The 24,489-nt window shown below is 45.1% G+C and overlaps 5 protein-coding genes across 15 annotated transcripts in view; 2 read left to right on the forward strand and 3 right to left on the reverse strand.

Moving 5' to 3' along the window:
- ASB3 (ankyrin repeat and SOCS box containing 3) overlaps positions 1-6,373 on the forward strand; it is a 32,618-nt gene extending 26,245 nt beyond the window's left edge. For all 3 annotated transcript variants that reach the window (XM_054820443.1, XM_054820445.1, XM_054820444.1), the window contains one exon: positions 1,194-6,373. In XM_054820443.1, coding sequence (XP_054676418.1) covers positions 1,194-1,462 — 269 coding nt within the window. In that variant the 3' untranslated portion in view covers positions 1,463-6,373. The remainder of the gene's footprint in view (positions 1-1,193) is intronic.
- MALL (mal, T cell differentiation protein like) lies at positions 2,156-4,568 on the reverse strand. Its single transcript, XM_054820449.1, has 4 exons — positions 4,429-4,568; positions 3,128-3,295; positions 2,654-2,782; positions 2,156-2,294 (listed from the first exon to the last, which is right to left on the reverse strand). The coding sequence occupies exons 1-4, from the start codon at positions 4,528-4,530 to the stop codon at positions 2,232-2,234; spliced, it is 462 nt and encodes a 153-aa protein (XP_054676424.1). The 5' UTR covers positions 4,531-4,568; the 3' UTR covers positions 2,156-2,231.
- NPHP1 (nephrocystin 1) lies at positions 4,763-22,808 on the reverse strand. 6 transcript variants are annotated; one of them, XR_008576382.1, is made up of 22 exons: positions 22,715-22,808; positions 22,548-22,612; positions 22,312-22,372; positions 21,741-21,877; positions 21,077-21,287; positions 20,656-20,757; positions 19,997-20,088; positions 19,512-19,554; positions 18,906-18,990; positions 18,173-18,267; positions 17,393-17,521; positions 16,129-16,203; positions 15,328-15,438; positions 13,551-13,633; positions 12,211-12,287; positions 11,662-11,761; positions 11,140-11,252; positions 8,916-8,989; positions 8,093-8,137; positions 6,410-6,728; positions 6,012-6,110; positions 4,763-4,802 (listed from the first exon to the last, which is right to left on the reverse strand). XR_008576382.1 is itself a non-coding variant. In XM_054820434.1 (21 exons), exons 1-20 carry the CDS (start codon positions 22,781-22,783, stop codon positions 6,450-6,452), a joined length of 2,046 nt encoding a protein of 681 aa, XP_054676409.1. In that variant the 5' UTR covers positions 22,784-22,808; the 3' UTR covers positions 6,077-6,125; positions 6,410-6,449. The 6 variants fall into 6 exon arrangements, 5 of the variants coding, with proteins under 5 accessions (XP_054676409.1, XP_054676413.1, XP_054676410.1 ...); XM_054820434.1 differs by lacking the exon at positions 4,763-4,802 and having other exon boundaries at positions 6,077-6,125; XM_054820438.1 differs by lacking the exons at positions 4,763-4,802; positions 6,012-6,110 and having other exon boundaries at positions 6,404-6,659; positions 11,662-11,758.
- The window catches only part of LOC129204430 (uncharacterized), a 29,078-nt gene continuing 13,574 nt past the window's right edge, over positions 8,986-24,489 (forward strand). Inside the window, exons 1-4 of one of the 3 annotated variants that reach the window (XM_054820432.1) lie at positions 8,986-9,045; positions 9,921-10,077; positions 13,776-13,924; positions 14,024-14,158. Coding sequence is in view for 1 of the 3 variants with exons in the window: in XM_054820430.1 (XP_054676405.1) it covers positions 24,453-24,473 (21 nt within the window). In the remaining 2 variants the exon portion in view is untranslated. Of the gene's footprint in view, positions 9,046-9,920; positions 10,078-13,775; positions 14,159-24,332; positions 24,474-24,489 lie in introns of those variants that run through there. The other 2 variants (XM_054820431.1, XM_054820430.1) reach the window with 2 other exon arrangements.
- MTLN (mitoregulin) lies at positions 23,714-24,396 on the reverse strand. Of its 2 annotated transcripts, none has more exons than XM_054820451.1 (2): positions 24,161-24,396; positions 23,714-24,059 (listed from the first exon to the last, which is right to left on the reverse strand). In XM_054820451.1, the coding sequence occupies exon 1, from the start codon at positions 24,351-24,353 to the stop codon at positions 24,177-24,179; it is 177 nt and encodes a 58-aa protein (XP_054676426.1). In that variant the 5' UTR covers positions 24,354-24,396; the 3' UTR covers positions 23,714-24,059; positions 24,161-24,176. The 2 variants fall into 2 exon arrangements, with proteins under 2 accessions (XP_054676426.1, XP_054676425.1); XM_054820450.1 differs by having other exon boundaries at positions 23,714-24,062.

Genomic DNA, 24,489 nt, shown 5'->3' on the forward strand with positions numbered 1-24,489 from the left:
TATAAAATACCATATTAAATACCTACACATCCAGCTGTTCATTGTCACTCCTGTAATCAAAATGTGGTCAGCCAAAAAGATTCAGTAACTGATCGTCCTGGAAAACACTAGTGCTCACTACGTTCACCTTTCAGAAAAGCAGCTTTAACATACAGGTCATGTTCTGTGACCTATGCATTCCGTTACTGAGAAATTGCACTCAGGTGTCTTTGTTAGTGACTCATTTAAAAGCAAATTCTTCTTTAAAAGGGTCTGCAATAGTTGTTAAAATGTCTAAGTGATAATGTTATTAAGTGTTACTTCCTTTGGAATGTTTGAAGCTTATTAGGATATCTTTACTGAGTAAAATAAAAAAGAAAAAGTACCAAGCACTCGACCTGAGATAAGCTGGTCATGTGAGTGAGCATAGGAAAGTAAAAATGAAGGCTTCATGTGAAAAAGTTCAGGAAGGGGTGTTCACACCTCCAGCTGAAGGCTTGCAAAACGTACGGTCCCGTGAAGTTACACCTCTGCTGTACTTACCCTTCCATTCTGAAATGCAGAACTTACTGCAGTTAATATTACAGATTCCTTGTGAGTAAAATCAGTGGAGAAGCCATTCTAGGAGAGTTTGGAGGTGCTGGAGTTCTGTGTTGGGATAAGTTGAGCCATAATATGAAAGTTTGTGTTTGAGCGAATGCACATCTACAGAGACGTTTGTGTATCTTTTGGCACATGCTTGTCCTACGTCAAGTTATTTAGCAACATGTTAGAACATTTGACATCATATGCCAACTGAGTGATACTATCATTTAATACTTACCCTAAAAGTGTTTTCCCTTGTCATACTTTGGTGCTTGATATAGCTCTAGACTTAATTTTTCATTTCTTTTAAGGTGGCATGGGCCTCTCTCCCCAAGCAGGTAGCTGTTCTAGGCTGGTTAGATAAAACTTTCTGATTCAGGATAAAATGATTCTTTAATTCTTTGTTCTAGAAGTTTAAGGTAACTTTTCTAGCTTCTATAGGGAAATTCCAAAAGAGCTGATTCTAGCAGACAACATCCCTTCACTATTGAGAACTCTGCCTCGTTATCTGCCAGAGAGACTGGGGGAGTGGGGTGCAGACAGGATCCAGCTAAACCAGGTAACTGTAGGCAAGCGATGTAATCCCATGGTGTCCTGTTCGATGTTTGACTTGTTTTGTAATTTTTCAGCCTTCATTCCTTCCCTGTCTCATCTTTGTCGTCTTGAGATCCGGTCCATTTTAACGAGCAAATGCCTACGATCAGACTGGTTTATCCGGGAATTGCCATTGCCAGCTTGTCTCCAGGACTACCTTCTCTACTTCGATGTACTGCGAGCCAACGCTATCCCAGAAGTGGAAGATTATCTGCGGCAGAGAGAGGAGGGAGCTCCCTCTACCAGCCACTCTGGCGCTGAAGACGCAGATGGGAGGGACACCTGTAATGCCAGTGCTACGTGATGGCGTCGCCAGTGACTGAACTTTGTGGCTGCAGATTTTGTAATGGCAACGGAGAAGAACTACTGTAAATAACTGTAGCAATAAGTCTCTTCATGCTGTAGTTTTATACTATGTCTAGAAGTTTGTTAGAAGTTCTAGGATTTACTTGTTTAAAAAGTCTGTTGTAGCTTTCTAAGTCTGTGAACATTTTCTGTTTTTTGAAAGGAAATTTTTAACTCTTGCGGAGTAAAATTAGCTTGTTCAGTGAACACAGCTTATATAGCGGTTGAAATTTATTTGGTCAGACACTGGTAATAGGCTCTTTATTCCAAGTACTGCATATACCAAATTAAATTATCTGAAAGTCAAGGAACACAATATTGTATTGTTATGAATTTATGTGTTGGGGAGTGATCTAGCTGAACCAGAGACAGGAAAATAATATAAGAAAGGAAATTGTTTGCTGAAGGAACAATGATTTTCTTTTTTTTTTTTTTTTTCCTTGGCTGTCTATATTTGGTGGAACGTCAGAGTGGGAGGCTGGCTTGGAGCCTGCACCCAGTCCATCTCCTTGCGTAGCCCATGGGCAAGGCACAAAATGTCCCCAACAAGCACAGAGACACGCCGCTGCCATGCGAAAACCTCTCCTTCAATGAAGTGAAAAAGCAACCGCCATCCCCACGGGGCGGGTGACAGGGCCACAGGGCAGGGACACCTTGATGGAAGAAAGCTGCATCCCTCGCGCTGGGAAAGCCCTCATCCTGCAGAGGTGAAGCTGGTGCTGCCGGGCTCACTGGTAGTAAATGCTGAAGGCATGGAGGATGTACAGGAAGGTCGTGATGAAGGCAAAGAACTGCACGAGAGGAAGAAAAGCAAAAGCGGGGGTCAGCTGGGAGAGTCTAACTCCACCTCCTCTCAGTGGTCTCGACCTGGGGAAACCCCCCAGCCCAAACCTCTCTCCAGCCTCAAAGGAGAGGCAAAGCCCCTCATGTTTCCCAGGAGGCAGCCACGCAAGGCTGTCCATGAGTTGCTGGACCCCAAGAAGCCCACACTGGCTGCACGCTGCAACAGAAATGAGGAACTGAAGCTCTGGCCAGTGTGACGCTGCTCGGCTTGGGATGGCTCTGCTGTGGCTTTAATATTTGCTCTTGCATCTCCCCAAGGGGAGTCGTGGGTACTCCAGCCTGCCTGGGGTTTTCTAGACCAACTCACCGATGCGGCGCAGTTGAGCTGGTAGTGAAGCGGCGAGTTGGAACCGAACTCAGAGCGGATGGTCGCATTGGCTTGCAAGACAGCAGCACTCATGTACAGAATGGCTGTGGCGCCGTGGTACAAACTGTCCTGCAAAACAAGGGAGTGGCGAGGATCAAAGCCTGCCCAGGACTGTCCTCCTCTGATTCACCCTGAAGACGAGGTCTATCCTCTGCACATGAGAGCGCTCGAATGGGACACACACCCAGGGGCTGCGACCAAACCCTTGTACTACACTGAACCCTCCCCTGTGCCCACGCGGCACCCGTGGCATAGCACAGCTTCCCTTGGCATTTCCAATCAAGGAAAAAGAGGAAAGGGCTGGTTGTTTGTGGAAGTGCCAGCAGCTGGCCAGCTAACCCGTCACCAGCCACAGTGGCCTTGTGCCCACACTGCTGCTGCCAACAATCTGCTGGTGTTCCAGCGCCTCCTTACCAGCACTTTCCAGTTCTCGCTGTTTTTGTGAAAGCCAAAGAGGTAGCTGAGGAGGAGCAGCAGGGAGATGAGGCAGGAGCTGAGGGACACGTACATCACCCATCCCTGCAGCAATGGGAAGGAGACGGAGGTAGCAGCAACGAGGATCCACACCCAGGTCCCGCAGAGCTGCCAGGGACAAACACAAGTGGTTCTGATGAGTGTGGGATGGGAAAAGCCCCTTCTTCTCCCCAAGTCCTTCCTCACCTCCCTCCCAGGTCGGCCCCAGCAGCTGTGGGAAGCCCTGCATCTTCGGGCAGCACAGATCAGCCTCCCGGAGCATCCCAGCATGACAGCAGCCCCGCAAGGTGGCATGAGTTTCCCCAAACATTCTTGGGAAATACTTCAAAACATTTCTTACAAAAGGGAAAGGTTTGCTCCTGTGTTTGATGCAAGGAAACCTCTCACCCTGAGGGCTTTGGCTGAGAAGCCAGAAAATGTGCTTTTATCTGGGAAAGATGAAGGGCTGCATCGGCCCAGCCCTGCCTGCTCATTAATCTCCTGGGCTTGAAATCACAGCACAAGGAAGTCTCCTCCTCACTCCATGCACCAGCCCAGAGTGAGTCACTCGCTCTGGATCCACCTAAAATTATTTACTGTGCAAAAATAGCATGCGGGATTATCTGGATAAGCTCACGCTGGCCTGTGCCATTCCAGTTTGGGTGGCTGAAACTTCCCCAGATTTGCAGTGGGGAGCTGAACCCCCCTGGCACAGGCAGCTGACGGCAAAGCCCAGCCACACCAGAGGCGGCTGTGGGTGGTGTGGGTCATCAGCGTGGTGTGATGTGTCAAAGTACACCAGCTGCTGGTTATCTCAGCCAGTACCACCGAATGCCCTCTGGACCCATAAGCAATTGAAAGATTGATGGAATGTCACACATTGCAAGACGCCCAATTGCCTTCAAGCCCTTGGAAAGACTTAATACAGAGAATGAAATTCCCTTGATTTTCAAGCAATTTCTATGCGATAATTAGAGCTGCTTCTGCCCCGGAGGCACCAGCAGCTCTTCAGCCTCACCCAGCCCTACAGCAGCCGGCAACCCTCGCATGGACTCTGGAATGGAGCTGGAGTGTATCTTGTCCTCAAGCTGTTCCAAAAAAACACATCATGAAGAACCACCCATTCAGTATAAGCTGTAAGAAAGGACGTTATTTCCCATTAACGCTGCCTTCAGGATCGTTTTGGGGGCTGGTCCCTGAATTTTAGATTCACTAGAGCCGTTAGTGGAGTGCTGTAACGCAGCAAAGCTCAGCATACTCACTATCTCCGGTAGGATGAAGGCGTAGGGGATGGTTTTGAAAACGGTGGGTCCGGAGGGCAAGGCGGGCTGTGTGGAGGCCGCAGGGGGACATGCAGAGGCCATCTCTTCTCAGCTGATGCTGTGACCGCTCCAGTTCAGCTCCGCTCACGTTTGTCTGCACCACACCGCTCCCGTGCGGGGTTTTAACCGACACACCCGCAGGGACGTAATCACAGAAACCAGCCCAGGCTGGCACCACGCCGCTTCCTCCGGCTGAAGGAGCCCTCAGCAGCCCTCCGGTTATTGTGGCTGGCGTCACACGCCCTGCCGCCAGCACCGGGATGGGAGAGCAACGGGACCCCAGCCCCGCCACCAGCATACAATCAATTCAAGGTCTTTAACGAGAGGGGAAAGACAAAAAAATCTACACCACGCCCGGGCAGAAATGTTTCCTGCAATCAATTTTTGTCCTTGGCATTCTTTCAAGCCTGAAATATTTTTGCTTACACTGTTGTTGCCTCCTCCCCTTTCTGTTCAGGTTTCTGCTATGTGTTTACGTCAGACTCCCCCACATCCACCGGACACATTCAGCCTTCGAAAACTGGCAGCCAAACACTTTTTTACCAACACCTCAACCCACTGGTAAAAGACAGGAGGGTTTGCCAGCGTGCTCTTAAGTGCCCAGAAAGGTCTGAAGGACAGCTACCGGGACAGCTTTGACTTCTGCCTCCTGGCAGATGCGTTTTGGGTTCGACAGGCACGTGCTGTTTTTTCCAGAGGACTCTGCCTCACCTCATAACTCACCAGTTACTGGTGAGCTGAGAGGCTGAAGGTGGCATCTCTGCCTCATGGCCTAGAGAGGATGGAATGACTCCACTAACTCAGGCAATACTCTGCAACAGGAGGACGATATACTAGTAAGATACTATATCTCTGTTAGGAGCGCCAAGTGATTCCTTAGGAATTTGGCTTCTACGCCAAGCTCTTGTGCAATACAGAGCAAAGATCAAATCCATGATGTTTCTTATTGTCTGAGCCCCTCCTAGGCCAGGGGGAAGTGCTTTGTGGCATTTCTGAAGGCTCCAGTTTACAAATGCTGTCAGTGGCAGCTGGCTTTAGGCTCCATGCAGTGTGCTGTGGTCTTTGAAAGATCTTGTTTTAAAACATTTCAAGCCAGGCACTAGTTTTGTCTGGTGTGGACTTAAATCCATGTGTGACTCGCTGCCCACCTACCCGGTAGGTAGACTCCAGCAGAAAAGAGAAGTTGGATTAATAACTTTCCCCTGGGAGGAGGCAGCACGTACAGCCTCGGGGAAGAGAAGCCTTCACCGTCCTGGTCCACCCAAGGAACACCCTGCAGCTCATCAGCCTGCCCTAGAAAGCCAGCACAAAGGGAGCTACTGTACAGCTCAGCCACACACACGCACAGGGGAAACGCAGCGTGCCCAGCATTGTCACCAGCTTTTTTTTTTTTATTAGGTGGGTCAGGCACATTCCTGTGAATAACCCAACCTTTTCCTGAGTGGGAAGGAAAAACAGTAAAACAGTCTAAATACAACCTGCTGTCCACTGATTGGACAAGAGATGTGGGGTTTTTTCCTAACCTGGCTGACCTTGCTCAGCAGCATTCTTCAAGATCATCGCTTTTTCCTTGCCTCTTACCAGTCTGCTGGGGTACTGTGACAAAGAGTCTTTTGTTCAGCCTGATTAAAACAAAACTGGAAATTAATCGGAAGTTGCATGAGAGGAGAAGAGTGCTGCCTCAGCATTTGCTCAGCTTAGGCAAAATATGACACTTGACGTAGCTACAACAGGTACATGTAGGAACAGACAACCATAGCCCTTGTCTAACATTGCAAAGGGGAAGATTTAAAATACAATTTCCATTAGTTAAATGGATAAAATAATTTTTAGTCTCTCAAAATGTTAAATATGTTAAAATATTCATTACAATTGACATAGTACACATACTTTCTTTTTTGTAAGAATTTATTTATGTTACCCCATTCTTAGGTAGCTTGTATTGTTCTTCTGTAATCCATTCATACTCCAGCATCATTTTTCCTTACTTCTCCTAAGAAATCGTAAGCCAGCTCAGAGATATCAAAGGCTTTGTGAGTGTTTTCTGATGAGAGCAGATACTGAAGTGCACCATCGTTCTCTTGGCTCTTTTTCAAAAAGTCAGCAATCACCTTCCAGCGAGATGCTTCTGACTCTTCCTCAGCCCACTTGTAGTCGGGGAGGAGAGTGGACTGGAGGAGAGGAAAGACAGAGTCGTGGTACACCAGGACAAACAGAGACTTTAGAAATTCTCGATCTCTCTGCAGAGAAGAAAATACAGAATCAACAAATCTGCTCTCCAACCTACCTACTTCTCTGGATGACAAAGAGTAGTGATACAGAGCCAAACCTGCCAGTGTTTCCACAAACCAGCAAGCTGTACAATGGACAGCAAGGGCCCTTGGCTCACAGGGTATTTATATTTCTTCTTAAAAACACCAGGATGTGACAAGTGTTCTCCACAGCCCCTGCGGGTGCAGACTGAGACCGTTGGCCATGGCTGCCGGGGAAATGCCACATCCTCCCCACCTTGGAAGCCAAAGCTGCACTCATTTCGCCGCCGCTCTAGGCGGAGAGTTGCAACAATCCCATGCTCCTCGCAGCACTTGGCTCTTAGCAGGAGATAAGGCCGCACCGTAAGTACTGGTGTGTCACACTTTGACGGGACGTTCTGCGTCTGGCAAGAATTACGCCCTCCCCTGTAAAGACCAGTTTGCAAAAGCCAGAGACTGAGAATCAGTCTGGTCAATTATCAAACACTGATTTAGCAGCTAAGCACCATATAACCGTGCAAGGAGGAGTAAGAATTCGCTGGGCAGCAATCCTACCTTGGGAGTGGCACATGAAAAATCAGGTAAAACTGGATGGTTCTGGGATACTGAGGAGTTACTAATTCTTTGAGCAGATCAGCTTTCATTTTGGATGAATGGCCTTGAAAAAGCGATTCTGACTCAACAGCGTTTTGTTTTGTTTGCATAAATGAGATCTCTGTGTATCTATTCAGTAGCATCCACGACAAATTAAATGCCCTGCTGCTGCTCACAAGGGAAGCGTCTTGGATCAAGAGCCAATGCCTTTCTCATTCAGTTCCCTACAGCTCTTCCTTGTCCAGAGGACAGGACGTAGGACAAGGTGCGGGTATGCCTAGTGACCTGGCCAACTCACTTCTTCTCCAGCTATTTACATCCCAAAGTGGGAGATTTGCAGAATTTGGGGGCCTTTTTCCAGGCAGACTGTGGGAGGACTGGAGCTCAGAGGTTGGAGGAGGAAGGATTATTTTGCGGACATACACAGCCCCTTTTGTACCAGTGGAAAACTTCTATCAGTTATGTATTGGAAACACATTGTGAAAGGGAGCCACGCTTTGGGTGTGAGTCTATAATAGCTTCCCCACTAACAACCATATCCAAACGCTGAGACAAAGAGTTCAAGTTAATTTCACATTCCGTCTTCTCCTACTTTAATGTTACAAATATGGGTAAGAAATGTTAAGAACTGCATTTAGTGTATTTACATTTTCTAAGTAAATGTATGGTGAGAGGAAAAGTTAACTAGCAATAACACTGACAGCTTCTAGTTTGAATTAGATTGAATATATGTCAAAGAAAACCCTGTAATTTATTACCTTCTCGAGCCTCTTCAGCGTTCTTTCTCTATCTGCCCAAGCGCTCTAAAATGAAATGTAAAATCAGACTGAGAGTGTGGAGAGCAAAAGCATCTCCATTTTTAGCTGCAATCCCACTGTAGTTTAACTCCCGTTGCAGTCCCACTTTCCTCGCACTCCCCATTCCTCTCTTGGGCCAGTTTAGTTGATTTAAGCAAGCAGCCATTCCACAAAATTTTACAGATGTGAGGATTTTGAGATCTGAAACTATCAATATCAGAGCCATATCAATGAAATCAAGGGGATACACTTCTCAGAAAAATCAGTCACAACCAAGGTTGCTTTCTTTCCACCCTACAAGCATGGAGAAACAGCGCAACCCCAAAGGCTGACAGCTTCTAACAGTAGCGTCTTTCGGGCAGAAATAACTCGGCAGTTGTTTGCTGCTGGGACACCTGTGAGGGACTGCACTGCAAATACGGTCAGCACTGTCCTGCCAGTCAGAAGCTCAGTCAGGTCCTCCCTGTCATGAAGAGAGCACAGGGACAAACATTCTGACAGCTAACCCACCTGAGTGCTCTTTTGCTGTAGCTATGTGGCTAGCAGTGATCAAACTAGCCAGCTCATGTCTTTGCATCCCTTCTGAGTGTACTCAAGTGTTCTCATGCAGTTTTGAAGGCACTAAGACACAAGAGATCTGCAGGTACTTGGAACAATTATAAAGCTTTTCTGCTGTTTGGCTTTTCCATTTATCTTTTCACAGGATTAAAAAAGCTCAAATTTTGCAAACTGTCTGGAAATCCTGACACATCAGATGTCATTGGACGCTACGTAGATAACATACCCGAAGTGCGTCCATCAGGTCTGGTTGATCCATGAGTTCAGGGAAAGTTGCTAAAATGGGATTGCAGATTAAATCTGAAACAGAAAAGAAACTTACTCAAGGCTGAGGAAGAAACAGGATGGCTTTCAAGGTATTGACACATCAAGGTATTCAGCACATCCCCTCCCCTCAGAATATTCCAAAGGAAAAATTAGCTGTAATAAACTAGATCCCTCCAGAGCAGCAGGGAAGGCAGAAGAGCTAACAACTGCATTCTCTGACTAGCAAACTCTCAGTGGCTCAGAGACAGTTATCTAGAGAGAGATGCACAAAAAGTGACTGCTGGTTTATTAGAAGGCAGCCAGCAAGAGACCTTGCTTATTTAACCTACGGGTAGATTGAGGTGGTTTTCCTCATTTCTGCGCCTGTCTTTTTTATAAACATCTGAAATGGTGCTGCCCAATTTGGATGTTATGAATAAACACACTTTCATTCTGCCTTCACCTGGCTTGTGTTGTGTGCGACGTTAAGATAACCGGGTAACAAGTGGCATAGTAAATTTACCAAATGGGGCACATCATCAAACTGCACGGGTCTCCTGTTTGAGCTGAACAGGCCAGCTGTATCGAAGCCAGGCAGGGCAGAGCTGCCTCCCCGTGACCGGGAGGAATCAAAGCTCTCTGCTACAAAGCACAGCAAATCTCGAGCCCCGGTGGCACAGGGGTTCTGGTGTTATTTAAGTTAATGAGATTGTGGATAAGACTACAGGAGTGCTACAGGTAATGGATTTTGGTTGAAGCGTTTTCTTTCTCTTACGATTTTAAATATTTAATGTACGCTGCTGTTTCTTCATGGTGAAGCTGATAGAAAGTTTAGTAAACACTAACCATTTACTAAAAACATTTCACGGAAGCAAGCCAGAACCAATTGCTTTTGTGAAATACGACAGACATTTTAAGTTGCCTATTTCTAAAGTGATGATAGTTGATTTTTTGAAATAAGAGAAATCTTCTTCTGTTACACTAGAAAAAAAGCAGAACATGGCTACCAGAACAACTTCTGAAATGCTGGGGTAAAGCCTTTAAACCATTTCAAATACTGACTGAGTCCAAATGGATGCATCTTAACTCCAGGAGAGGTCATCACCCTGATCTAGCATCCTGCATTATAAAGATCAAATCAAGTAAGTATGGCAGCTCAACCGGCCTTTAAAAACTAAGCATTTTCAGTTTCTCTGTGATAAGTTTATTAAATAAAGCATTAATTTATTTAAAGTTCCAGAAAATCAGGAGGGGAGTTAATTTCTGAGCACCTCTGAAAGATGAACTTGTAATTCAGGTGCTTAAGTATGGCTAAGGATTAAAAATAATGAAGTTAAAAATGTTCATAAGTGCACAAGCAGATTTATTTGCCATAGGAACAGATGATACATAATTCAGTCTGGAGAAGAGACAGAGGAGAAAGCACAAGAAAATTACTTTGCAGTACCGACAGAAATTCACCTGTAGTACAGTTAAGCGTAATTTTTAAAAATTGGTTTTAAAATGGAGACTTTGAACTATTACAATTCTCTTGAAGGAAAGATGTGGAAGGAATAAGGTGCAGGGTTCCCAATTACAGCAATACTCTGAGTTCTGAAACCAGAACTCTTCCACTTCTGTCTCTCCCTGCTGCATTAGCCAGTAAGTAAATAGTAATTAGAAAAAAAACAAAAAGAGGATGACTGAGCCTCATTGGCAAAAGCATCCGCCTCATGTCTGTAACTCAGAGAACACACATACACTAGAAACGAATAAGTAAACCTGTGTGCATGTCTAATCTCATTGCATGGGTGGTGAAAAGGAAGCATTTATCTTCCAAATAATACTTTATTTGCTTTTTATTTTATTTATTTATTTATTTATAAATAACCCTTTGCCTATCCGTATAGGCTTTTTTTTTTTTAATGAGAATTTCACTGAAAACACTTCATTCATACTTCACAGCAAACAAAACTGTTCTTGTGGGTTTTCCATTCTGCAGTGCGAACTGATGTCAAACGGCAACACATGAGATGTGAGTTGAAATATTACTAGTTTGAAATGCAAACACACCGAGTGGTAGTAGTCACAGCAAGAGGTTGTTCTCTTTTGTTAAAAGGGACAACAGCTTTCTATTTGTCCCCACAACACCAGCAGACTGAAAGTTAAAACTTCCTAACCTTGTGAGATGGTTGGTGGTTCTTCTCCACAACAGCAGTTCTTACCTGTGCTTTGCATGCTTACTCTCTCTTTCAGGAGTGCATCACCAAGTATTTGTCGATAGAATATCAAGAGATGGATGTAGCACATACTGCCAATTAACGTTTCTGGTAGCAAACTATTGGGAAAATAAACACACCGTTGAGATTTTTATTTGAAACTGCTCCTATGAAGCATTGTTCACCAAAACTTGAGAGTAATGACACTTTATAGAAATGATTATTGGCTCATAGACTCATGGAGATGCCAATATCACAGTTTTAGAAGGTGTACATTGATAAAGCTGTAACAGCCAGACTCCTGCTGTTGCAGTTTTCAATCTTATCTAAGCTTAAACACTTTTTGTTTGTTTTCAAGAAAGTAGCTCTAAGTGTCAAACAGAGATCAAGTACAACGTGCAGGCAACACAACTCTCAGATTTTTGCACAGCCAGTGTTCCACGGAAGGGGAACACTTTAGATCTCTGGGACCATTCTAGGCTATCTGAAGTACTGTTTCACTTTATGGCAGCACGCATGCACACTTACTTCAGGATGTCTTTCGACTGCACACTTAATGACCTCAGTTTCACTAGAAGCACAGGCTGTTTCTTGAGTGTTATAAACTGATGAAAAACACCACTCCCTGCTTAAGAAATAAATGCCCAATAGAAAAATCAGTCATTTTGAAAGACCATTGAGAACCAGTACAGATGTTCTGTAGCGTATTTATGCACTTAAGTGGTGTGGTATTTATGACACGGGACTTAGGCCGCCTGGCTTCGGAGCTCTTTAGATCAGTGTAACCGCTGAGCCTTGTACCATCACCCCGTAGCCAAGAAGCCTTAAGTGCAGGTAAAGAAATAATGGCTTACATTTATCAGAAATAATCCTCAACCTGCAAACACTGGAAATGACAGAAACATTAGCACTGGCAGACAATGCTGAATCCCACCAGCCCTGACAAGCAACTCTCATGCAAAATGAGAACACAAAAGAAAACCAGGCTGTAGTGACTGCACGCTAATGAGGGCCCCAGCTAAGGGCTGCATCTTGTAAAATATCTACCATTTATATAATGTTTAGGAGAAATCACACCTCTTCTTGATATTGATGGGTCAACCTCAACGCCTCTCTCATAGGGAGTACCACCATTTAACAGCAGCTCGTACATCCTGTGAAAGAAGAGCAGCATAGTTAAAATAAAAAGATGTAAGGATAAGTGAGAACAGTACAACCCCTTGCTGAGAAAGAAACAAACCTGCTATCTCAAAAAAACTGACATGGTGCTTGATGTTATGACTAGTATTTTATATGAAATGACTACACCTAATTAAGTAACCAAACCTCAAATGATAAATTTGAAACGTGTATTACATTGGGAAACTAGTTAATTATTTTTAAAGAAATTAGCAATATTGATTCTTTTCCACGTGACTCCAATATTTTTCTTATATGAAATTTAGCAATTGTTTCACTAAAATATTTTTGAGGAGTCATCGCTTATGTAGCAAATTTTAGATATGGAAGATTTAAAATGTTAAAGAATAATGTAGTCCCAGTTCTGTCAAGAGTGAGCATGCAATTTCACTCTGTAGATACCACGTTAAACAATATCAGAGATCAGATTTAGAAGATATTTAGAGATTTATAGAACAGTAGGGATCTCCCATGGGTATTTTTTTATTGCCTTATAATCCAAATATATCCAGAATACACATATATACCTATATCTCTCTATATATTTGGTAAAAAAGAAGTATTGCAAATCTGCTCTACAATGAATAATTTCTGTACATTAACAGAAAGCTTTCCTACATTTAATAAAATAGAAATATGTACTTTTTATTATTCTTTAAGATTGGTGGACCCATGACCTAATCATAAATCAGCTGCAAAATATAAGCTTATTCACACTCTCCAAGTGAATGATAAGAGATTCATTCACATAAACTCTTAACCTGTTTCCAAGTCTCAGAAATCAATCTAATTTTTAAATAGGAAAGGGATATACAGCAAAGCGCACATAAAGAAAAGGCCAGAATTAAAAAGGACATTGTCACCTGCAATTTAGGTAATGATTCTATTTTATATAAACAAAACTCTAAATAACTCCCTATTAACTCAGACATTTCCATAGCTGTAAAATTCCCCTGAAGAATATTTTTAAAGACATACTAACTTGCAACATTTCAAACCTGAATGTTGGGTCCAGGGAGCATTTTTCCCACACAAACATAGTAGAACATACACTGGCTGTGGAAGCAGGACCAGCATTCTCACTGAAAGACCCAGTACAACCTGCCTGTTAGACTGGACCACACCTGCCCCCATCAGTGTGTCAGTATGAAATACAAACTTTATTCCTGGCCTAAAAGAGATGTATATGCATACATATGTAAATACAGGGAGAGAAAGAAGGAAAACAATCGACTTACTTGGAAGGAACAGGCATTCCGTTAGACGTAAAAAGCTTCAGAAATGCCCAGCCACAGCTTAGCTCTCCTCTTTCACCTGTTGACTAGAAAAAAAGAGAAACATAGATAACTTGAGCAGCCAAACCAGAATGAGTAACTGAACCACAAGCAATTATTTAGAATAATCACATTAAAATGGTAAAAGCCCCAGATTTGTGATAAGCAAACACTATGTCACATTCACAGGTGTTTGAAGATGTTTACCAAATAGCTGAAGTTGGTCATTCATGAACATAAATTTAAGGGACGAGGATTTATGAAGCCAAGAAATACATATTGAAGGGAAACCTAAGTATATCAAGCTCCTGAAAAAGAAGAGATGCACAGATACAAAGGTAAAAACCCCCAAACCTGCACTGATGCTCTAAAGAATGCAGGTCAGAAAGAAGGAGGGGAAAAAAATTTACCCAGAGGATTTACCCATCTGATTCCAGAGTCAACAGCTTCCAAGGCAGTGACCCTGTGCGTCGGAAGGCTTTATTCATGGTACCAGAGACAGTGCCCGGGACAGGGAGCTGATCCTGTGTGCCAGCCCATCCGGTTCCAGACCCCAAAAGCACTAATAACAGGTAGGAATTTGTAAACACTTCCACTTTCATTTAAACTTACTCTGTACATAGAAGCAGACAACTTTGCATAAACTTGACTACTCCAATTAGCGTGAGGAGGGCCATTGTGCCTCATTAGGTGAGCCATCGCTTACCAACATGCTGTTATCACCAGGACTTACATAGTCCAGTTCCCTCCAGATGTACACTCTACTTATCTCCCTGCACAACAGCTCTGCATCCCCACCACACTATCAGCTTGTCTCTGCTCTACATCGCCACAGGCACTGCACGCCTGCACCCTAACTTCATACAGGTGTTAGTGAAAAAGAAAGTTCAGCAATACTCCCCTTTGCAACTTCTCCATCCATCTTTTCAGAATTAATTTTCACCATTTAATACCCTGCTTGCTAACTGCTGTGGTTACCCCACTCTCTGTCACCCATGATTTACTTGATTGCCAAGATTCACCTGAGGAAGACTGCGACCATAATGAAAATGTAAGGGTTGAGAGAGGCAGCAAGACTCGAGTCAGTCTTGTAGACAAAAGGGCTGATCTTTCAGAACAGTGAACCTGTTCCGAACAGCCACCGTATCCTCCAAATATTAATGTTTCTGATGCGCCTGCATGTATCCACCTTCTGCTATGGCAGTTCTTAGGGGCTGTTCCGTCTATTGCGTCACTACCCGCTGTACTTTTCAGAAACATAACCTAGATGGGTAGGATATATCTGTATCAATCGCAGCTAGAAACCAGTCTCCATACTATTTAAACAGTGAAAATTGTTTGTATATAACACAGTAGTCTGAAACGAATCACAAAGATAGAAAAACAATGCAGGAATGACAAGAGAATTGGTCCTCTGTGTAATGTAAGAACTTTGGCAGAGCAGCAGAAATTATTTCAGTATAAGTAAACGTACATTCATGTCCACTAGGCACAAAGTCTTTTATTCTCGAAATACTGACTAGAACTAACAGTGCCAAAACCCAACATCTCTCCCCTCCCTCCCAGAAGCCAAAAGGAAGACAATCTTACAAGCTATAAGCTAGAAAAAGTTCAGCTAAATTTCCATTTGGATCTCGCAGTCTGCTGCTGGGATACTGCAGCTTAACATCAGATGTGGAACGGCTCGTTCACTTTATAAACCTGTGCTTCAACGGTTTATACTGCAACTTTACATACTTACATTGCGAATGTAAGTGATGCCAAGTTCAAATAATATACCAATGTCTGAAGACAGAGAGTTGGACCTGACAAAACAGTCACCATCGAGCAAGCTGGGTAAAATGCCTGTTACCTAATACAGAGAGGGAAAAAAAAAAAGTGACTTTTAAAGGCCAAACCCATCACTCATTCACATAAGATCTCACTCAGAAGACCCAATCCCACTGTATATAAAAGTAACTGATAAGTAGAGAACCAATTTCAGTTGAAACCTTCTCCCCTTATTCGTTATCTTGCTATAGAAATATAGCTACGTTACCAAGGTACTCTGTGTGTGTGCGATGACAAGCTATTAGAGAACTTTAGATGTCAAAAAGCACTTAATTTGCTCCCAGAACACAGCAGCAACTGGGGTAAAACATGACAACGCTACTTCTGTCAGTGTCGCCCTGCACAGCACCTGAAACAAGGGACAAAGCATGGGCTCTTCTTCTTTTAACGAAATCAAAGCAAAAGCTCACGTGCAGAGTGGCTAGTGTCCTCCCTTCTCCATGAACACCATGTAGTGCCTGATAGCGGTTCAGAGTTACCCAGTGCCACCAGCGGGATCACCAGTCCCTCCTGCTACTTCTCCTTCCCCCCAACTCTTTTCTTCAAAGTGTTTTTGCTAAAACACTTGGTTTTGTTTGAATTCGTGCACTTCAGCAAGTCTTTTCTCTTCTGCATGCTCATTTTGGTTGCAATACATTTTATTTCAACGCAAGTACTAGATGATGTAAATAGGTAGTTACTGGCTATGTCACTCCTTGAGCAAGATACCTACCCTTGGAGAAAAGGTCCACGTTTGAGGATTTTTAGGTTGCCACGTAGCTCTCACTGTGTGAATGTTACTCAGCACCTAAAATATTTTAAGTGGTGAAAAAAGCTAAGACAGGTTTTCCCAGAAAGCTGTGCACCTTTAAGAAAATGCAGTATTATCCCAGATTAATCCAACACTCTGCACACCACAAAGATAATTACACTTGCTCTTCAACTTTATCAGATGGTTTCAGTTTAAAGGACTACAGAGGAAGTTTCTCTGAAGCCACAGAGCACCTTCCAACCATCCTTGCTTCCTATACACCAGGAATAGTCACTTTGTCCCCAAAAGCGTTCAGTGCAGCTGAAAGAAAACCGCTACATCGTCAGCGTTAGATTCTGTTATAAAAAGCCGCTCTACACCTACACGCAAAGGAGCACAGAGGATCAACAGCAAGAGGGGGAATCCGAGTATGGCCCTGACCCAGCTATTCCCAGGCCCAGCACAGAAGAGAGATCAGCCCAGAAGAGGCTCATCTCCACCATGAGGAAGCAAAGAGGCACAATGGCAGGTGGGGGAACCAAAATTATGGACTCAGAGAAGCGGAGCTCCCGCCCCAGCCCCTCCCAGGACAGCCAGCAGCCCCAGGGGCCGGGTGGGACTCCCGGCATGATGAGTCAACAGGAGCGGCTAGCTGGGTCACCTCGGGCTGAAAGAGATGACTGCTTAGGGGTATGAGGCACTGGCACGCAGGGAAGGGCACTGGGGGCTGCACGTGACTTACTACGGGGTGTTCAGCGGTGAAACCAAAAGCAGAAAAAGGGAGGGATTGAGGTGCTTGGTGGAGTAACAAGGATGGGAAAAAGAGGGATAAGTGTGCATGTCTGGACACGCCCAGTGCAGTCCAGATCAACGCAGTCCGCCCTGTTTTCTCATTAAACTCCATTTCTAACTATTTTTCTGGGTGAATGGGCTCTCTGTTCTGAATGCATGTGTGTGTGTATACATCTAAGTGCCAGCAGCTGGCCAGACCACAGGTCACTGAGGGCCTACGTGTCTGTGGTGACTGCAGGTGAGAGAGTGAGGGTACGTACGTCAGTGTGTAATCACAGATGAGTATCGAGCCAGACTGATTGGAGAGTAAGTTAAGCGGCTTGGAAGGCAGATTGCATGTGCGTGTCTCTCTCCAAGCGAGACAGCTGGAGGAGTTGGCTACTAGAGCAACCAGAGCACAAAAGATACTGAAAGTTCCGCACCTCATCAAGACTTCTGATGCCAAACAACTTACCCGATTGCCGTCGAACAGACAGAGTCGGACGTGTCTACTGAGAACCTGTATGCTGACTCCTGGGAGGGGAATCATTTTACAGCTACATAAAGTTACAATCAGGGATACTCGAGTTGGTCTAGGGTAGATCTGAAATACAGACAACAGAAGGAGGATTAAATCTACAGGCTCCTCCTGCACACGGTACCAGTTTGTGTTTATTTACTGAGACAATCAAGCGTAGCGTTCACTAGACTGGATTCTTCTAACAAAGCTGGTGTAGTATTAGCAGCAGCAGCAAAATTTCTTCATAAGCTTTAAGCTCTCTTCTAAGGAGACTGCTACAAATATTTTAGTGTGACAGACAGAAGGTTTTATCAAAGTTTGGGAAGAAAGAAATATTCTAAAAATGGTGCAAATCAGACATAATCATGAGCCAAAATGAAAGAGGACAAATGAAACTGGTGATTTCACGGTGCCTAGCAGAAGCTTGTGGTTTACAAATTCAGACTGGTCGCCCATGCAGATCTGCTTCACCCCAGACAGGGAAAGAACCCACAAACTTAGGATGAAACATGATTAAAAGCTACCTAACATGACAACTTGTACCAATTTTTTGCCTGTTAGTAGGATGCGATAACATCTACTGCCTAAGGAGTCTGGATTGACAGTGAAATCCGTCATCTGTTTCTCAGCAATATTTACCCACCAATATGACGTATTGGTAGCAATTCACATCTACAGATCCTGTCATTTCTCGCAAACCAAAAGCACCATAGCTTTCTTACCAGTAATACTCACAGTATTTTTTTCAGAGTTCCACACCAAGTCTTTGAAAGCCAGCTGTGATGGCGTAAGTTCAGGCTGCAAAAAGTAACTTGCTCGAAACTGATTGCCTACAACGAGAGTAATTTTTAGAATTCTTAAAATTTTTGATGATCTTTATTGCCACAAACCGAACAACATCCAAAATTCAGATGTGGCTAAAGTCCGTTTGAATATTTGACTGGTCCAAACAAAACTATGGAGGTATCTTCTACAAGCACCCTTTAAAAAGGGTACTTCTACTATTTGTAAGTGTTCTGCAGTATTTCATTCCAGAAGCACAGTAATTTAATTAACAAAAAGAGCTATTGACTTGAAAGAGTTTCAAACAAAAAGATTAAGAAAATATAAGGTGTGTAATATACTCAGCGAAGAGACTCCAAAAGATGTCCGAGAAAAGGGAAGATTAAAAAAGAAATCATCATTTTCTGCATCGTCAACAGGAAATATCTTCCAAAGAGGAAAATCTTTGAAATCATTAGGAAATTTGTCATTGCCTCTGTGTGGCCAGGGTTTCACACAGATAAATTAAGACTTAATTGAAGAAGAAAAAAAAGCCTTTTATACATTATTTGATGGGTCAGATATAGCCTTAATTAATTATAATTAAGCAATACTGATTTTGGTCCAATAGACTAGTAACCAGGGTAAGAAACTCACCAGAGACACTTGAGAATCCTGCACTGCGTTTACGATGAGAAAACCTTACCTTCTTCTAAGAGCTGGAAAAGTGTGGATGGGCGGAATCCTGCAGGAACTGCTCCTATGGTTGCCAGTACCTCGACTGTGTCATTCTGTTAAAACCCAAACAGACAGATATTAGTACTCCCGCTGTTTAACATCTAATTCTATCCTAATTTAGAACTCTCACACAACCAATATCGGAGACCTGGGGCATCGGTCACCTCTTCTAATCTGGAGCTAGTCTGGCCCGCCTCCAGGAACTGCTTTTACTCTGGTTCACGTATGAACCCAGCCAGGCTCCTGTTTTGTTCAGTCCCCTTTCCATTTCAAAGCAGCAGCGGCTGGTTACAGAAAATAATCACACCCTTGAAAAAGAAACGGTATGGTACTACTGTGGCAAAACCAAAAGACATCTTACTTGCATCTTCATTCAGACACATGGGCTGGGCTGCAGCCTGTTTCTAAAGTGTTAGAGAACATTTTTGTAGCATTTCTTGCTACAAAAAGCAAAATAGAGATGTTAATTAAAAACAATGGTCTATGAGAAACAGCGTTTGGTAAAAGGCAAACCTTGTCTACAAAACAATTAACATTATGGTGGATGAAGTTGCTGTGTAAGATGTACACCTACCTCTGTGATAGCTCTTCTTACAGCACTCCAGTGAGAATCTGTTCTAGAAGAAAAATAATGTATTTTTTATAACATATCATCCTCGCGTGGACAAAAATTTAAACACTAAATATTGGTTTGTTTTCAAATAGCAGCAGCCTAATAACCATATCTATCTGAGATACTAATAATAACACATTTCCAGCCATGAAGACTAATTGCTAGACTCTCTCGTGAGCTGGAACATAACTCAATACCTAACCCAGTCATTCTTTGATTTTATGGGGGAAACAAAAAGGCAAACCAAAGCAAAACTCCCCAACAAACCCGCTCAAGTAAAAGTGTGTCTGCACACCGGAAAAACCCCATGACTGCTGTACTGAAAAGAAAAATGCAAAGAACCAAATACAGTGAGAATACTTCACAAGGCAAAGAAACATTCTGCCAGATTTAAGGAGGAGGAAGAATAATTTTAAACTTACTTGCTATCACATCACTTCATTTACCTTTTTTTAATTTCAGTTCCATCTGCTGTTTCATCCACCACTTCTATGTGTTCTTCACTTTGCTCTTGGCTTTCACCATCCTCATTATGGACCTGTAATTCAGATTCAAAATGGCAAAGTGCTTGATTTCTTCACAGTTCTGTTTTTAAAAATGTTTTATCCAACCATAGCACATGTTAATAGTTTAGAAGAGGAGATTTTAAGTCTGTGATGTATCACTCCAGAGCACTGTAACTGCAGAACAGTGCCCTTAGGTCTGTATACTCCAATCCATTTCTTAAAAGGTTCCTCCATGTCGAATTACAAAATACTCCACCATTTACATGGACACACATGTTGTATAAATTATGAAAAGCCCGAATTAGTCCACAGCAGCTCAGAGTCTTCAGATTGACCTTTAGTGACAAAGATTGTGACTTTCATATTCACGAAACTTCTCTGCACTTGTATGTCACATCTTCACAAGGCACAAAAATACTGCTTTGGCTAGCTATTTCATACACATGTATACAAACGAGGTGGTATTTCCAAATACCTGGCAAAACACCGCTGTGTGTCCCCACGTAAGCAGTACGATCAGTTTTATGCACCTATATTATCATTTATACATCAAACAACAGAGGCGAGACTAGAACAGAAGAAGGTGGCAGCACACTAACCGCAAGATAGGTTCTAGGAACGAGGCCTCTCTCCCCTTTCGAGTTTTCGGCTACCCACCAGCCATCCGCCTTCTTGTCATGTATGAGTAGGATTTCACCTTTCTTTGCCGTGAGAAGCAGAGACGAAAGACAACCAAATATTTCAAAATGGCTCCAGGCACAGTTAAAAAAAACCCAAAACCCCACAAAAGCCTGATTTTTCCCATGACAGAGATCACAGACTGCCACGAGAGACTCTGCCACTACAGAAGGTGGCAAAAGGACACTGGACTCCACCAAGCCAATTGTACACTGGGAAAAGCCATTTCTCCCTGAATCCCACAAGGAACTGGCTGAATCCCAGAACCATAGGATTTAATTATAGTTACTGCTTAATACAGAAGGATCTGCAGTCAAAAAACTTTCAGAGAGACATATTTACCGTAAATGTGAGATCCCCTTCCTGCTGTGCATGAAAGTTTCCAACTGCAATACATTCTTTAACATTTGGATCATCCAACAATTTATCCTCATCATCATCATTGTCATCTGCTTCTTCGCTGTCTTCCTCCTCACTACTTTCTTCATCTTCACTCTCATCCTCTTCTCCATTTTCATCTTCTGTTTGAGGATCCTTCTGATGTTCCTCATCCCTACCCAAAATAAATCAAACTTTTTTTCATTACTATTTTAACAAAACTTCTTGAAATTGCTGTAAAGCCTTGCAAGATGGGCTTCTCTGCAAGGACGTTGTACAGGTACAGAATTTTCATTCCTGGGTTTTTACTCTCTGTCCTGATCTGAAAAAAATTCCCAAATCCCAATAGTGTTTCCTCCTTAAGCATGCCGACCACATTGCATCCTCTCCTCTCAACAGCCACGTTATATTTCAGCTATTAACCCACGCCCTCAGAAAATTCCAGCAAGTTGTTCATGACTGCATCAAGAAAACAAGTCCTGTAAGAGCTGGCTCTTCAGTACTTCTTTTTTAACTGTATGTTAAGATAATAAGGGGGATGAGCTAACAATTTTTCAGGGTTCTTTCCAACCGTACCCGTACAATTCCATAAAAGCGCAGATTGTATTTGTTCGCTTAAGCTACTTACGCTGCATAATTCGTAGTCACGTTATCCTGATGCAAGACAGGAACAAGATTCTGCAGCTGCTGAGAGAGTTTTAGCAACAGCTTTTCTTCTTCTTCTTTCCTCTGATTGTAATTCCCCACAGGCGCAGGCTCATCAGCCTGAGAAAGAAGAACACAGCAAATTGCGCAAAGAATCAAAGTTAAAGTTCTCCTATAAAGTTAGTTTTCCAGACATGTCTTAGGAGCTTTCACCTTCTTCACAGCAGCACCTGGGCTGCTGTCACTCCATTTAGTGACATCTTTCTTGCCTTTTTACTCCGCCAAGATGAAATTCCACGTTGAATTTGCAACCTGCATTCTCCACTTGCAATACAATGCATTGATAAAGATTTTAAGCGCAGAACGCCACAAAGCATTAAAGATATGCTTTTAAATAACAGAAATGGATCTCAGAGATCCCAGTCAGGGGTTGTGCAGTGCTAGGCATCGCTTTTGTACCGAGGCATCTAAAATTGAAGGAGGCTGGTGTTCTCTAAATGCTCTTCGTGATGCATTTTGGAGAAAACCATGAACAAATTTCTCTCCACACTTACTTTTTTCAAATCACGAAGAGCATTTGTATTCTCGTCCACCAATTTCTTCAGCTGCAAACATCTGCATTGAAAGCAAGTCAGAGACAGAGCATTATCCTTAAATTCTGAGAGACGGGTGCCCCAAATCACGCATGCTTACTGAAACGTGTCAGTTTAGATCCGCTCCTCCAGAGCGCTCTGCCGTGTTCCCCGGGGAGGGAAGGGGCCGGCCGGGGACCCCTCGGGCGCCGCCTCACCTCTGCGAAAGGGCCTTCCGCTGCCCGGGGGCCGGGGCCGCGCTCTCCGCCCGCAGCGCTTCCACCTGCAACACATGACAGGCACCGTCAGCCGCCGGCAGAGCCCCGCCGCGCCGCACCGCGCCGCACCGCGCCCCGGGCTCGGGCCGGGCCGTCCGCCTCGGTACCTGCGCCTGCAGCTCCCGGCTCCGCCGTTGCACCCGCTGCAGCGGGCCCCGAGCCCGCCGCCCCGACATGGTCGCTAGGCAACGGTCGCGGTGGCGCTGCGAGATGCCGTCACTTCCGCTGCGCGCGGCGCGCCGGGAGTTGTAGGCGCCGGGGGGGATGCGGGCTGCGCGGCTTCCCCTCCCCTGGGCACCAGCCGGGCCCGGGCTGGGCAACGGCCCGGCCGCCATCGGCGCTGGCCCCGCTGCAGCCGGAAAAACGGGCCCGCACTTGCTGGTAGTCGCTTCTCTCATCCCCACAACACAGCACCCACGTGCGGGCAAGGCCACGGTGTGGCACCAGCAGGGCCACGGCTGCCCCTGGTTGGGCCTGCCTGCCCGTCCTGAGGGTGAAACCCCACGGGCCCACCGTGGCAAGGTGTCGGCGCTTCACTGGTAAACCAGGTACCACCCGGACCAAGCAGATGCAGCCTGAACCGCCGCTCCAGCTGAACACAGGCACCAGACACCGCACAGCCCGGTGCTTGTCTGAAACCTGTTTCTACCCAAACGCCACAGGACTACTTATCCGCCACAAATCAGCGCTTCCTGATCTTAACAGGTGCTGGGCAGTATTGGTTTTTCCCCAAACCTTTTACAGTTCAATAATACAGCTGAAAAGCAGCAGCCTGCACAGCGTGCAGTACACGCTCAGGTGCAAAGCAGGAGCACCCTGTTCTCCCAGACTCACAGGACTGAAGTCACTAGTGATGGGAAGAAGGAACGCACTACGCCATCTCTGCGATTCCTTGTCCGAGGCACAAGAAGAAATTCAGCCCAGAGCACAAGCATCCTTCATTTAATCTACTCGTTCATCCTACCATCCCATGCAGCAATTTCACCACTTCATTGTCCCCACAGGGTTTTTTGACATGCATGCTTTTATAATGAGATTTGTGATGCGTTACACACACCCTTCAGGTATGTTTTCACTTCTCAGAGAAATAAACACATCCAGGAAGGTCATGTCATGATTTTTGCTGGTTTAATGTATCGGCAGCGCGACCTGGCGAGGGCAGAGCAGCATACCCCCGTAGCAGACTTAAAGCAAGACAAACAGAGATAACCCTTCGAAATACGGAAACATGCTCGGTGCCGTCGTTCCTCTGTCCCGGGTACTTTGTTAGGTCAGTCTGAGGCAGTTCAGGATCTCCTGAAGGACAGACAGAAGGCAGGTCTTGGTGTTCCACAGATGCCGTCCTTTCCCAGCAGCATTTCGACGCGGTTTTCACCAACCCTTTCCAAACCAGCTCCGACAGCGGCGCGGCGCGAATCCGGTTCCGCTCAGGCTGCGTCCACCGAGCCGAGGCTGCTAGAGGAGACAACCGGATGGTCGCGCTGACCTCCCGCACCCGCTGCGAGGGCAGGGAAGGGGGCCCGGCTCCCGGCACCGCGGCTGCGGGGACGCACCGGGGGTCTCCTCGGCTCAGGACGCCTCCAGCTGCTCCTGGGCGGCGGCGAGACGGCGCTGGAGGCGGCGCTGGCGCCAGCGGAGGAACCGGCGGCGGGCACGGCCCGCCTGCCAGCCCACCACCACCCCGGCCGCGAAGGCGGCCAGCAGCGCCCAGCGCACGGCCCGCGGCCCCAGCGCCTCCAGCCCCATCCCGGCCCCGGCTCCGGCCCCGCCTCTCGCTTCCGCCGGGGCGGGGGCGGGCTCCGTTAAAGGCGGCGGGGCCGGGGAGGTGCAGCGTCTGCCCGCGCCATGGCGGAGGCGGCTTCGCAGGTAGCGGAGTCCCGCC

The sequence above is a fragment of the Grus americana genome, chromosome 3 (assembly GCF_028858705.1).
Source record: "Grus americana isolate bGruAme1 chromosome 3, bGruAme1.mat, whole genome shotgun sequence".
Classification (NCBI taxonomy): domain Eukaryota; kingdom Metazoa; phylum Chordata; class Aves; order Gruiformes; family Gruidae; genus Grus; species Grus americana.